At 41.1% G+C, this 13,325-nt stretch overlaps 1 protein-coding gene across 1 annotated transcript in view; it reads right to left on the bottom strand.

The window, feature by feature from the left end:
• Window positions 1–13,325, bottom strand: part of Piezo2 (piezo type mechanosensitive ion channel component 2) — a 395,532-nt gene that overhangs the window by 77,895 nt on the left and 304,312 nt on the right. The window contains exons 18-21 of the mRNA XM_070029632.1: window positions 6,619–6,824; window positions 3,864–4,024; window positions 662–838; window positions 270–395 (exon numbers count right to left, since the gene is read on the bottom strand). Of these exons, the coding sequence (XP_069885733.1) occupies window positions 270–395; window positions 662–838; window positions 3,864–4,024; window positions 6,619–6,824 (670 nt within the window). The remainder of the gene's footprint in view (window positions 1–269; window positions 396–661; window positions 839–3,863; window positions 4,025–6,618; window positions 6,825–13,325) is intronic.

The following is a 13,325-nucleotide window of genomic DNA, read 5'->3' as shown; positions in this document are numbered from 1 at the left end:
TTCTGATTTTTTCATTGACCTTGCTTGATGAGCTATTTAACATATATTTAATATATTTTATCTAAACAAAGTAAGATTGCTTGGCTAACTTCTTTTCAGCATACAAGATCAGTACTGATTTTAATATTCAGTTGTTTATTGCCAAGGTGATTCTAAAAGCCATGTAAGAAGATGCAGTGACTGTCACACAGGGTGCTGAGGCTGTCATGGGAGAGGATTGCAAATTGTATCTGTGCAGTGGCCCAGGCTAAACACAGGAAAACCATTACCCTCAGATAGACAAGCAAAGGAGAAGACTTCCTCAGGCCAACCCATTCTGTTGGGTCAACAGGAGCACTGTAGAGCAGAGACTTGTTCAGCTCATGAAGGGGTATGTTGGTTTGATTTTCATTTGGCTAAAAAAGGAGAGAGAAAATAGTCAGTTTGTCAAGTGGGCATGGGCAGATTTTTCTCCCTCAGCTCTGGGCTTAGTAGATTTGGGAGCCCATTTCAAGGGGGATCTAAGTTCCAGAACAGACTTAGGTCTAGGCTGGATAGAATCAGGCTGGCTGACATGACCCATACTCCAGGCTATATGTGCTTGGGGAAGGTACAGGCTCTGCAAATATCTGACTCGCTTTCCGAAAGGACATCAGGAAGGTCTCCCATCCTTGAAGCTCACCAAGGAGCAGTTGACAGAAAAGTTCTCAGGCTTAATAGTTTGTAGCTGGTACAACATTTTGCAGATGATGATCACACATGTCCAGACAGTGCAGACACTCGAGGCCACACGGCGGAGCTTGGCATATGGCAGAGCAAAAGCCCAAGATATCAAAAATACATAGTTGAATAGAGACACCTGGAAACATAAAATCAGAAATGGGGACAAAAATACATGATATGAAATAACGTTCAAGGGAAGATGACTTGGCTTCTTCAGTTTAGCAAGTATTGCTTGTATCCTTACATGAATAGGGACTAAATGAGTGAATTATGGTCTGAAGGATACTTTTATATGGAAGACAGATAGACATATGATTATTTATTATCAATAAAATATAGCAATATCTAAGTTACAGATGTGTGTGAGTTTCTGTGAGAGCATTTACAAGGGATCTTTGGTCTGATGAAGGGGTTCACAAAGAGCAGAACCAGGTGAATGGTGTGAGTAGTGAATGTGAATGATAAATAGTGAATTCCAGGTCAATGGTGCAGAGGCCAAGGCAGGAAAGGGTGGAAAAGTATGGTGAGAACAGAACTACAGATAATCAGGAATTAAGAGTTGGAAGTATAAAATGTCACAGTGGACCAGGCACTGGTGCCTCACACCTATAATCCTAGCTACTCAGGAGGTTGAGGTCTAAGGATCATGGTTTGAAATGAGCTTGGGCAGACAAGTCTGTGAGACTCTTATCTCCAATTAATCATCAAAAAGTTGGAAGGGGTTCAAGTGGTAGATCACCAGCTTTGAGCAAAAAAGCTAAGGGACAGTACCCAGGCCTTGAGTTCGAGACTCAGTAAAATGAAGTGAAGTAAAATAAAATGCCACAATGGGTGAGGATGTAAAGATTGTGCCACAGTATTTGTAGTTTGTTATCTACTGTTTTATTTAACTACTTATTTCTAAATCCAAGGCATCTGTAAACTATAAAACATAATAACTTTAACAAAATACATAAAACATAATAAATATAAAACATAATAACTTTCTTATTGTACCAAAATATTTTATGCAATTATGCAATTTATGCAATTTTATGCAATTGACTCTCCTCTAATCACCAAATGTTATACTAATTTGGATGTTTGAAAGCAAATCTTAGCTGAGCACCAGTGGCTCACACTTGTAATCATGGCTACTCAGGAGACTGCGACCTGAGGATTTCAGTTTGAAGCCAGCCCAGGCAGGAAGGTCTCTGAGACTCTTATCACAAATAACACTAAAAAGCTGAAAGTGGTGGTGTGGCTCAAGTGACAGAATGCTAGCTTTGAGCTAAAAAGCTATGATACAGCTAAAGACCCTGAGTTCAAGACTACTCCTCCCCAATTCTATGAAAACACTGTGAAATTAACCTCTTTGTTGTTTCTTTTACTGCTTATTGAAGGCATTGAGTATACAAACAACACAATTTGAATAGAACTCCACTTTCTGAATAATGGTGAAATAGAAGAAAAGAATAATAATTTTCTTAAATCCTAAGTAGTTCATGAGGACTCTTGACTTGGGAAGGTCACGGGATGGTGCACTGAGATGTCCATAGCAGCCTGAGACAATGGAGTAGAATGAGCATTCTGCCTGGGGAGAGCCATACTGTTTTGGGAGCACACAGCTGAACATAATCCAAGGTGAGGAAAGATGATCTGTAAGATATTACACCTGAACTGAGACTGGAAGTGTAAGCACAAGATAGGTAAGCAGAAGAAAATGCAGGTGCAAGGACTTATAGGCAAGAGTGAACATAAGAGGGACACATCCCTGGAGAGGCAAATGGTTGGGGTTGGGTGGGCAGTGTGATAGTGTGTGTGTGTGTGTGTGTGTGTGTGTGTGTGTGTGTGTGTGTGTGTGTGTGTGTGTATGTGTGTGTTGGGACTTGGGATTGAACTCAGGACCTAGACACTTGGTACTGTCCCTAAGCCTTTCCACTCAAATCAGTTACTGCTCCACTTCCAGCTTTTAGTGGTTAATTGAAGATAAGACTCTCATGGACTTTCCTCCTTGAGCTGGCTTTGAACATTGATCCTCATATCTCTGCTTCTTTAAGTAGCTAGGATTATAGGCCTGATGCCTGGCTATAGAGGACTTTAAAACAGATTCATGTCCTTGAGTTTAATAATAAGTCTTAATGAAGTGTTTCATATCATGTGATTGTGAGCACAAGAGAGAGAGCGAGAGACAGACAGACACAGACAGATAGACAGACAGACACACACAGAGATGTCAGAGCCTGGGTGCTATCTCTTGGATACTTTTTCTCAAGGATGGTGTTCTACCACTTGGGCAACACTTCCACTTCCAGATTGTTTTTGGTTAATTGGAGAGAAGAGTTTCATAAGCATTTTCTGCCTGGGCTGGTGCTATCTTCAAACTTCAATCCTCAGATCTCAGCCTCCTGAGTAACTAGGATTACAAGCCTGAGCTATCAGTGTCCAGTTTAGCTTAACTTTTTAGATTGTAGGCAGTGGCTTCCTGACTTAGTTTTTAGCAAAGATTGTTTGAACGGTGACCAACTCAAAAATAAAACTAAAAATTAAAATTAAATTTGTAAATATTATACAAAAATCACTTGTTAAATAGAGGCTCTAAATAAAAACTCATTCAGAGAAGGTTAATTGTTCACAGCAAAGTGAAATAATTGTTGATAATGGTAATTTTTCTTTACAAACAAGAAAACAGAGGGTTTATACAACTGGATCAGACACTTAGTGTCTTGTCTCCAGAAAGAAAAAAAGCCCAATAGCAAAAAAGTTGAGTACTAGTGAAGACTTTATTCAATTTCAGCACTTGAGTTTACTCCTTGGTAATATAAACTGGAGTGTTACTATTTGCCTTAAAGAGAACTTTGGGAGATAGATTCCCACACGTAGTGCAGAAGAGCTAACCATTCCATGAAATTCACCAGGACTGGATGAAAATAAGAAACCAGGGTATCATGACCAAGCCATTTAGGACCTAAGCCACCGGACTTTCTCTCCATTCCTTCCGTCTTTTCAGTTTCTTGGGTATTCTGAATGTCAAAGCACATGTACCTATCTTCCAGTTGAGATGTTCTAACATAATAGGCATTGAATTAAAAAGCACCATGGAGATATGAAGAAGGAAATAGATAGATGGCCTACTGTGATTGGCTGTATTCTGCCTGATAATACAACAAACATTGACTTGCCTCTTTCACAGTAACCCAGATAATGTAGGAGGAAACAATTTTGATGATGTGCAACTCCAAGATCCACCACATGAACACTTGCAATTTGTGAAAATACTCCAGGAACTTTAAGAAGAGCACAGTGAGGCGATCGATCACCAGGTGCCATTTGTTTCTCAAATCTGCAAAACAGTAAGTTCACCCAAGAGCATGATGATTTTATGTCTTATTCATTAAACTAAAAACTTTCGGGGCTGGGAAGGTGGCTCAGTGGCAGAGTGCTTGCCTTGCATGCATGAGGCCGTGGGTTTGATTCTTCAGCACCACATAAGAAGAAAAAGCCAGAAGTGGGCTGTGGCTCAAGTGGCAGAGCACTCACCTTGCGCTGAAGAGCTGAGGGACAGCGCCCAGACCGAGAGTTCATGCCCCACAACTGAAAACAATAACAACAACAACAACAAAACCACCACCACCACAAAAACCCCAAAACAACAATAACACCAAAAAATAACAAAAAAAACTTTCAGAGAAGCTGCAAAATAGTTGAGAGTTGAGACCCTAAGAGCCCCAAGGCATACTGATGGCATGGACATTATAAACTGAGACTCAGACTCAGAAACAATGTTATTGTAACCACACGTCAATTATTGATGTTGAGAGGAATTTTGATGAAACTATGATTCCCTAGTTCTCTTCAATATTAAGTATCCTGAGCTCTCTGTCAAGCTCTCTAACAAGTTTCTTGTTAAAATGTTGGTTTCAGAAGTCATTGGCTAAACCTCTCCTTCCTCTCTAACATACCTGTCTTAATCTGCCAGAGGTAGGAACAGCTTGCTCATTCTGCTTCCAAATGAAAAAATGAACATTAGATATTTGGATGACCTAGTCTACAGATTCAAGAAATGTGATCAGGTTCATTCAAACCATTTTTTTTCATTTTATCAAGACATGTTATGCTTTCCACTTTGTGATAGATATACATGTTTCTCTCTAGGACTTTGCTAGTTAATCTGACTGAAAGCTGAAACAGGTCTGCTTTGGCCTGTCACATCTGCACCATGGATTACCTCATCATATTTGTAGACAGAAGCTCACATTCTCTACCTGGCATCATGAGTAGATTTAGCAGTTATTGCATATAGTTCTGAACATTAAGGTTTCAGTTGTGAAAAATGCTATTTACAACATGACTCAGATGCTGGTCAACAGAAAGTTCTGGGTGCTAGGTAAACATGATTTGGGGGTGTACACAGGTAATATACCTGATGATATGGGGGTACAAAGGTGCAGTGCAATTTTTGGTGAATCCCTATTAGTAAAGCTCAACCTTCCTGAAAGCAACAATGGAAGATCTGAGTCTTAATCGCTTATACTGAGGTGCAGGTGCTTCTCAGCTATGGGAGGTGGGGTGGGAGGGATATCTCTGGTCCTTTCCTTATGTCTTCTGAGATGAGCAGGAACAGGGACCAGGTTTACAGGAGGAACTTGCCTTTGAGAGGAATCTTCTTCCTTATGTGCTTTGTATTTTCTACTTTTGTACAGAAGAGGAGACCATGAAAAACAAGGGCAGCAGGCTGGGTGCTGGTGCTCATACAAAGGCTGAGACCTGAGGTCACGTTCAAAGCCAGCCCAGGCAGAAGAGTCCACGAGACTCTTATTTCCTATTAAGCTCTAAAAGCCAGAAGTGGCGCTGTGACTCAAGTGGTAGTGTGCTGGCCTTGAGTTAAAAAGCTCAGGGATGTAGCCAGATCCTGAACTTAAGCCCCAGGGCCAGCACAAAACAAAATAAAAACAAAACAGAAAACAAGTATGGCACCTTAGTGTCCCACCTCAAAGATGGCACTTTCTTCCCTCTTATACCTTCTGGGTACTGTAACAAAGACTGAGCTGGTTCTGTCCTTTGCATTTTCTGTCAGGGAGCATGTCCTAATTACTAATGCCATCTGATCCCCATTACATCCTGTTAAAATATTATTTCAAGTCTAGGAAGACACAGGAAAGAAAACCCTAACATCAAAGTAGACAAAGAATATGCCTAGATAACACCTTCAGGAGCTGGCTTGAAATGATCCACTGTGGAACTGCACATCTTCTTAATTCTTAGTTACTCTTTCCCAAAAAAGCCCAGACAGGCTTCCTCAATGAAATGGTGAGACAAAGGAAAGGCTGAACCAATGTGACAGCCATACTCACAAGACACTATGCTGGAAATGAACTTTACAACTTGAGGGGGAGGAGAGCTTCAGGGGAGAGGGAGGGGGCAGCGAAAGTGAGAGAAAAATGAGGGAGGGGGTAACAATGTTTGACAAGAAATGTACTCACTACCTTACTTATGTTATTGTAACCGCGCTGTACATCACCTTTACAATAAAATAAAATCAATTAAAAAAAGAACATGTGTAAAGGTGATGTCAGGTACTATCCAAGGCACCTTCACAGGGACTGGTTTCTCCTTGTAGGGAAGGCCCCTAAGAAAATGGTGACATATGCCCCGTGGTGCCTTGTGGCCTCTAAACCAAAGCTCTGCCTGGTGGTCTGGACTCAGTAGTCAGACATCTGCTCTTTTCTCAGTCAGATTAGAGGGAAATAATTGGAGCAGCTGAAACAAGAATATTATAGCAACCAAACATATAGTACCCCAATACAACTAGGAATATAGCAACCAAAATCCAGTAGAACTCTCCCTTTTATTTCTCAGACTCACACACAGATCCTTTGGAATAGGTCAGCGATTCATTCATTCAATCAGAACAACTGCTAAAAGTGGGATGATTACCTGATGTCTCTTCTTCCTCCTCTGACTCCTCTTCTTCATCTTCATCCTCCTCGGACACATTGCTGTCTTTCTCAAGCTCACCCTTCTCAGCCTTTTCAGTGTATCCCTCTAGCTTCTCCTCCCCAGGCTCCACCAGCTTCTTTTCTAGGCTAGAGGTCAGATTCAGCATGGCCAGATCTGGGAGGCTCCCTTCAGGGTGGGCCAATCTGTTGGCAGAGAACAGCTGAGTCAGAAGAAGAGGGCCAGGAGAGATAAGAACCAGGGGCAAGTCAAAGGAGGATAAATGAAATGAGAATCAGTGCATGTACAAAGACCTTGCAAGGGCGGGGGGTGTTAGATCTTGCCACCTTTTATTGGTTTGTTTTAAGTTCTTATGAAAAACAAACTCTCAAGTCAGGTTTTAGAAGCTTTTCATACTCAAGTTCCATTGACTAATCAGGAATGAGAGCTATTGACACCTAAACTTGACATTTTTCTCCCCAGAGGAGACAATGGTCAGAGTTTAGGATGTAGAAGCATGAAATGGCACATGTAGAGCAAGCATTTCATGACTTCACGGGGGGACTTACTCATTTTGGTGGATTGGTAATTTTTTCTTGATGCTGCTCAATGTAATTGAAATAGAGAGGGAAAAAAAGGAGATGAGAACAGAAGAATTATAAGGAGAGTCAGAGATCATACATCATGCTACACATCACTCACTATTGCATTCCTGTATGCCTCTTGCAGGAACCGCCTAATGCCAAGTGCATTCCAGGACGGCATGAGTAGCGTGCTTTTGCTGTGACCCTAGGCTTAGCAAGTGATCTGAGTGGAAACGACTGCGGGCTTGTGAGGAAGAGAACATAGAGACTCCTGAGGCGAAGCTTACTGTGCTCTTTAGGAACACAACAAACCATCTTGTAAGAATCAGGAAATTATCTTTTTTTCAGATCTTAAATAATGTGTCTTCTCAATCAATGTTGGCAGCAGCTAACCCCACTCTACCAGCTTCAAATACAAATGGAACAGAAGCAAAATGCTCTCAGGAATTGGGATATGCTGGCATCAGCTCATGCCTGAGGGTGACTGATGGCAGCTATGGACTGGAGGCAGCAGTGGAAGACAGTAGGAGGGAACCTGAGCCTGAGTGAGAATAAGGAAGTTCTCACTGAGCCCAGACAGCTGCATTGAGCCTACAGTTTCTCTCATACTGTAAATGACAGGTACAATTCTTCTCTCCCTTGTAGGTATTTCTCTCTCTCTCTCTCTCTCTCTCTCTCTCTCTCTCTCTCTCTCTCTCTCTCTCTCTCTCTCTCTGAGTGGTGTGTGTGTGTGTGTGTGTGTTGTGTGTGTGTTTTCTGATCTTGGGGCTTGAACTCAGGACCTGGGTGCTGTCCCTGAGCTCAAGGATAACAAACACTCTACCACTTGAGCCATAGCTCCACTTCTGGCTTTTTTTTGTGCTTAATTGGAGATAAGAGTCACATGAACATTCCTGCCCACGCAGGTGGCTTCAAACCATGATCCTCAGATCTCAGCTTCCTAACTAGCTAGGATTATAGGTATGAACCACCAGAGCCTGGCCTGTTTCTTTCTTAAACCTGTGGCATTAGGCTGCTTTGTCTATGTCCTAAATGTGATTGGATATGGACACTGCCACCTATTTCTTTACTTCAGCAGTGCCAGATTATACTATGTAAGTGAGAAGACACTATGATTAGGACCAAGAATTTGTGACCATCTTAGACCAAGAATTTGTATCTGTATCAATTTCATACTGACAAGAAGACAACTTTTGTTTATAGAGCAAAAAAAAAAATTCTTAGCCATGAGACTATTTATGATTCAGGTAGAACCAGAGCAAAATATCCCAGTATTTCTGAGCCTTGGGCAGAGATAGAGTGAGGTCAATCATTAAATGGAGGAACTGAAGGAAGACCTGGAACAAGCCTTTCAGAATATCTGCATTTCTTGCTAAAAACTTGTAATCCTCTACAAGACCTCTGAGGTAGGTGGGGCTGAGGATGAAAGAGTCCTGAAATTCCATCACTCATTGTTGCTCATTGTACTCTGAAACAATTCTTACAAGGAAATGGGGCAAGTGGCACCCAGGATCCTCTGGAACAAGCAATTGAACCTTGAAAGCTTGGGGTGACAGAGAAAAAGGAGAAAATGTGTATGGGGCTGTTGTGTTCTAGCATAGGTGTTTGCTAGCTATCTGAGAACTTTGGCGAGTTGTATTTTGCATGGAACATTCATAGAATTGATGTGTCTTAATTAGGTAGAGATGAAAAGTACATGATTGAATGATAATGCTTTAAAATAATCTGAATTTTTCTTAATATCCATCTATCTATCTATTGCTCAATTTTACTATACTTTTATGGAGGCAATAAAGAAGAATGTTGAAAGCATGGGGTTTTGGAGTCAGAAAGACAGGTTGAAAGCTCGGTGCCAGTGGCTCACATCTGTAATCTTAGCTACCTATGAAGCTGAGATCTGAAGATCACAGTTCAAAGCCAGAAAAGTCCATGAGACTATTATCTCTGATTAACCAGCAAAAAGCCTGAAGTAGCTCTATGGCTCAAGTGATAGAGCACTAGCCATGAATGAAAAAGCTAAGTAAGGGCATGAGGCTCTAAGTTCAAGCCCCAGTACTGGAACAGCAACAAAAACAACAAATTGAAGCCCAATGAGATCACTTCCTAGTATATAAAATGGCAAACTATTTAACCTGTCCTCGTAAGTCTCCATTTGCTGATCTGTAAGCTGGAAATAGTTGTGCTTACTTCATACAATATATAGAAAACAAAGGTAGTTTCTGTAAGTACTTAGTTATATTAAGCCATCTTTTTTATTGTGATTAAGTGATTACATAATTTCCCAAATTTCATAGTATTGTGGGATAGTGATGCTCAGTTAAAGTCACAAACACATTCTAACTTTCCTGGAGCAAATTGTTTATCATGGTCTATAACATTTATGAGTTCTATGAGCTTTGCGATACAGTTATTTCTTCCACATTGGTGATATGTACATTCCCACTTGTTCCCTCCCTCCCATATATTAAGCTATCTTTGAGGACAGGTTTTCTTATACTGAATTTTAATAACCCTTTAATATAAAGGCATAATTAGAAACATGCTCTTACAAGGGACCACTCAACAACGGATAACAGAGCAGATGCTAAACTTAATATAATCCTCAGCCCATTGACAGTTTGTGTACTTAAAGGAAACATAGAATCTATCCTCCAATATTTTCCATGGGTTGTTCACACTGCTGAGTGTAGCTTCTGACCACTGTATTCACTGGGAGGTAGGGCTTCATTCATTATGGATGTGTCATGCACAAATGCAGAGGGTTAATGGGCTATTGTTCACTAGACAGATCAGCTGCTCCAGAAAACTATTAACTCAGCTTTCTTTCCCCTTAGCAAATAATAATAAAAAAATCTTGAGGGGCTGGGAAGGTGGCTCAGTGGTAGAGTGCTTGCCTTGCATGCATGAGGCCTGGGTTCGATTCCTCAGCACCACATAAGCAGAAAAAGCCAGAAGTGGCACTATGGCTCAAGCGGTAGAGCACTAGCCTTGAGCTGAAGAGCTGAGGAACAGCGCCCAGGCCCAGAGTTCAGGCCCCAGGACTGACCAAAAAAAAAAAAAAATTTGACTTTTCCTCCCTCCAAATTAATATTGAGAAGTATACTCTGGTGAATAAATACATCCCTCAAAATGTCATGCTAAGGAACTTAGAATACTTGAAATTCTTTTTTTTTTTTTTTTTTTTTTTGGTAGGTCGTGGAGCTTGAACTCTGGGCTTGGGCACTGTCCCTGCGCTTTTCAGCTCTTCAGCTCAAGGTGAGCGCTCTACCACTTGAGCCACAGCGCCACTTTCTACTTGCATTTTTTTTGGGAGGGGGTCCAGTCATGGGGCCTGAACTCTGGGCCTGGGCGCTGTCCCTCAGCTCTCCAGCAAGGCTAGCACTCTACCACTTGAGCCACAGCGCCACTTTCGGCTTTTTTTTTTCGCTTATGTGGTGCTGAGGAATTGAACCCAGGGCCTCATGCATGCAAGGCAAGCACTCTACCACTGAGCCACCTTCCCAGCCCCTACTTGCAATTCTTTTTTTTTTTTTTTTTTTTGGGTCCGGTCATGGGGCCTGAACTCTGGGCCTGGGCGCTGTCCCTCAGCTCTTCAGCTCAAGGCTAGCGCTCTACCACTTGAGCCACAGAGCCACTTCTAGCTTTTTTTTTTTTGGTTTATGTGGTGCTGAGGAATCGAACCCAGGGCCTCATGCATGCAAGGCAAGCACTCTAACACCGAGCCATCTTCCCAGCCCCCTACTTGCAATTCTTTACTGATCATTTTGTGTAAATTATTTATTATTCAGAGGAAGGATTTTTGTTTTTTTGTTTTTTTTGGGTCCGGTCGTGGGGCCTGAACTCTGGGCCTGGGCACTGTCCCTCAGCTCTTCAGCTCAAGGCTAGTGCTCTACCACCTGAGCCACAGCGCCACTACAGAGGAAGGATTTTTATTGTAGGACGACTCCAGATAGGCATGCTGATGGGCCCACTGTATTCTCAGAGAATCTCTCTCCTCTACTCTCTCATATCAAATGATGACATATGCCTGTTTCCATGGGGATTTCCCTTTCTTCTCTTTACATTTCTTTATCTTTACAGATACTTTTGTGTCATTCGTTGCCTTTATAATGGTTTAGGCTCTGAGCTCTGATCCACTTCCTGAGCATTTCAGAGGTAAAATGTTGCTCTTCTTTCCAATTGTAACTAAGAGATACCATCCATCTGTTCATTTATTCATCCACTCTTTCCTTTATGTCTTCAACCTGTGCACTTCTTTGTACCCACATCATTTAATTTTCAGTATGTTTTGTGGGCACTCTTTTCTTGAAGGCAGAATTCTAGTCTTGCTCTCACCAGCTCCTTTGCTCAAGGCAGTGCTGTTTTTGGTACCACTGTGGCCCAATGAGTGCTGAGTGTGATATTCTGTGCTCTGGGGACACAATCTTTGTTGAAACAGGAGAAACAAATTTTACTCTTGAACTAGGATGAAAAAGCTACCTATTAAACCACTTTCTACTGAAGAAAATGAATTTTTTTTGCCACTGTAAAATCTCCTTTGTTTATATATTATTCCTGTGTGTGTGTGTGTGTGTGTGTGTGTGTGTGTGTGTGTGTGTGTGTGTGTGTGTGTGTGTGTGTGTGTGTACTGGGGATTGAACTCAGGGCTTGGGCGCTGTCCCTCAGCTTTTTTGCTCAAGGGTGGCACTCTACTCTTTGAGACACAGAAGTACATCTGGTTTCTTTGTTGGTTTGTTGGAGATAAGAGTCTCAGGACCATTTTTGCCCAGGTTTGCTTTGAACTGAGATCCTCAGCCTCCTGAGTAGCTAAGATTACAGGCATGAGACACTAGTCCTTGGCTCTCCTTGACTTTAAATTATTTGAATTTGGAATATGTGAACTGTAAACTGTACTCATTCTTTTTATTAGAAAAATTTGTAGTTTATGATATCAATAACAGTAAAGTCAAATACCTTCCATAATTTTAGTTTATGATCTCAGTAATATTTAAAGTAGAATATGTGTTGTGTTAAGGATAAATTATTTCCTAGAATCCATAATTAATTTTAGGAGATTTGAGTTCACCTATAAGCAATTGCTTTGTGAATTTAATATTGTATCTTACACATGAATGGTAGTGATTCCTCCAAAAATATCTACTAAGCAAGATTGGATGTAATAGTTTTTGCTCCTGAAAGTTAAAATATTCTAATTCACACTGATTATTAAATTATTTTTATTTCCTCCACCTTTCACATTATTTGTCAAGGTGACTCAGGAGCACATGCTGTGAAAAGAGGAACCCTTTGTTTGATGTGTCTTCACAGGTATTGCTCTGGCTTCTTTTATGTTAACTTTCCTCCATAAAGGAGAGATTTAACTGAGAAGAAGATAATGGGAAAGTTTTAGTATTCCAAGATTTTAACTATTTTGGTTGATGCTGACCCTTTCTGTAAGAAAAACAGAGAAAGACAGGGTCATTCCTTCTGCTTGGAGAGGTAGGGCTTACACATTCACTCAAGATTTCTGAATGGTGTCTGGATCTTATTTCTCTACTTGGCAGCTAAAAGCCAGAAGCAGACTTTTATTCTCTCATGCTGTCCAGAACACTGGGTCCCAGCAGACTCCAGCTAAACTTCATTCTATCTCCTCCTACACCTCCAGTACTGCATCCTTGCACCATTTTGTCTCCTACCATTTGCTGCACTTGGTTGTCTGCTTTAGGATTTAGCCTAAGAGAAGTTTTTGTTTTTTGGGGGGCTTGAATGCAGAGCCTCTCACTCTTGCTTGGCTTTTTCACTTAAGGCTGACATTCTACCATTTGAACCACAGCTCTAAGAAAAACATGAATGCCAGAGAAAACCAAAATCTTTCAGCCAGTTTGTTAATGGAATTAATGCATGTTTCTCTTAACTAAATACTAATGTTACTACTAACCATATGGAATTTGGAGAGTGAACAATTTCACTGGCATGCTTAACAAAGTAAGAATAGTTTGAAGATACAGAACCTCAAAGATCTTTGCTCGGTGCTTGTGGGACATTTTGTGGACACCTTGTACACTTACAAAGCTCATTGTTGTGGATGAAAACTCAGTGTGAGTTTTCTCTCCCAGCTCAATGGTCCTCATCTGAAAGCAGGGC

The sequence above is a fragment of the Dipodomys merriami genome, unplaced genomic scaffold (assembly GCF_024711535.1).
Source record: "Dipodomys merriami isolate MVZ:Mamm:240054 unplaced genomic scaffold, mDipMer1.0.p SCAF_2, whole genome shotgun sequence".
In the NCBI taxonomy this organism is placed as follows: domain Eukaryota; kingdom Metazoa; phylum Chordata; class Mammalia; order Rodentia; family Heteromyidae; genus Dipodomys; species Dipodomys merriami.
Note: the sequence above shows the minus strand (reverse complement) of the source record. Positions and strands in the feature narration are given on the sequence as shown.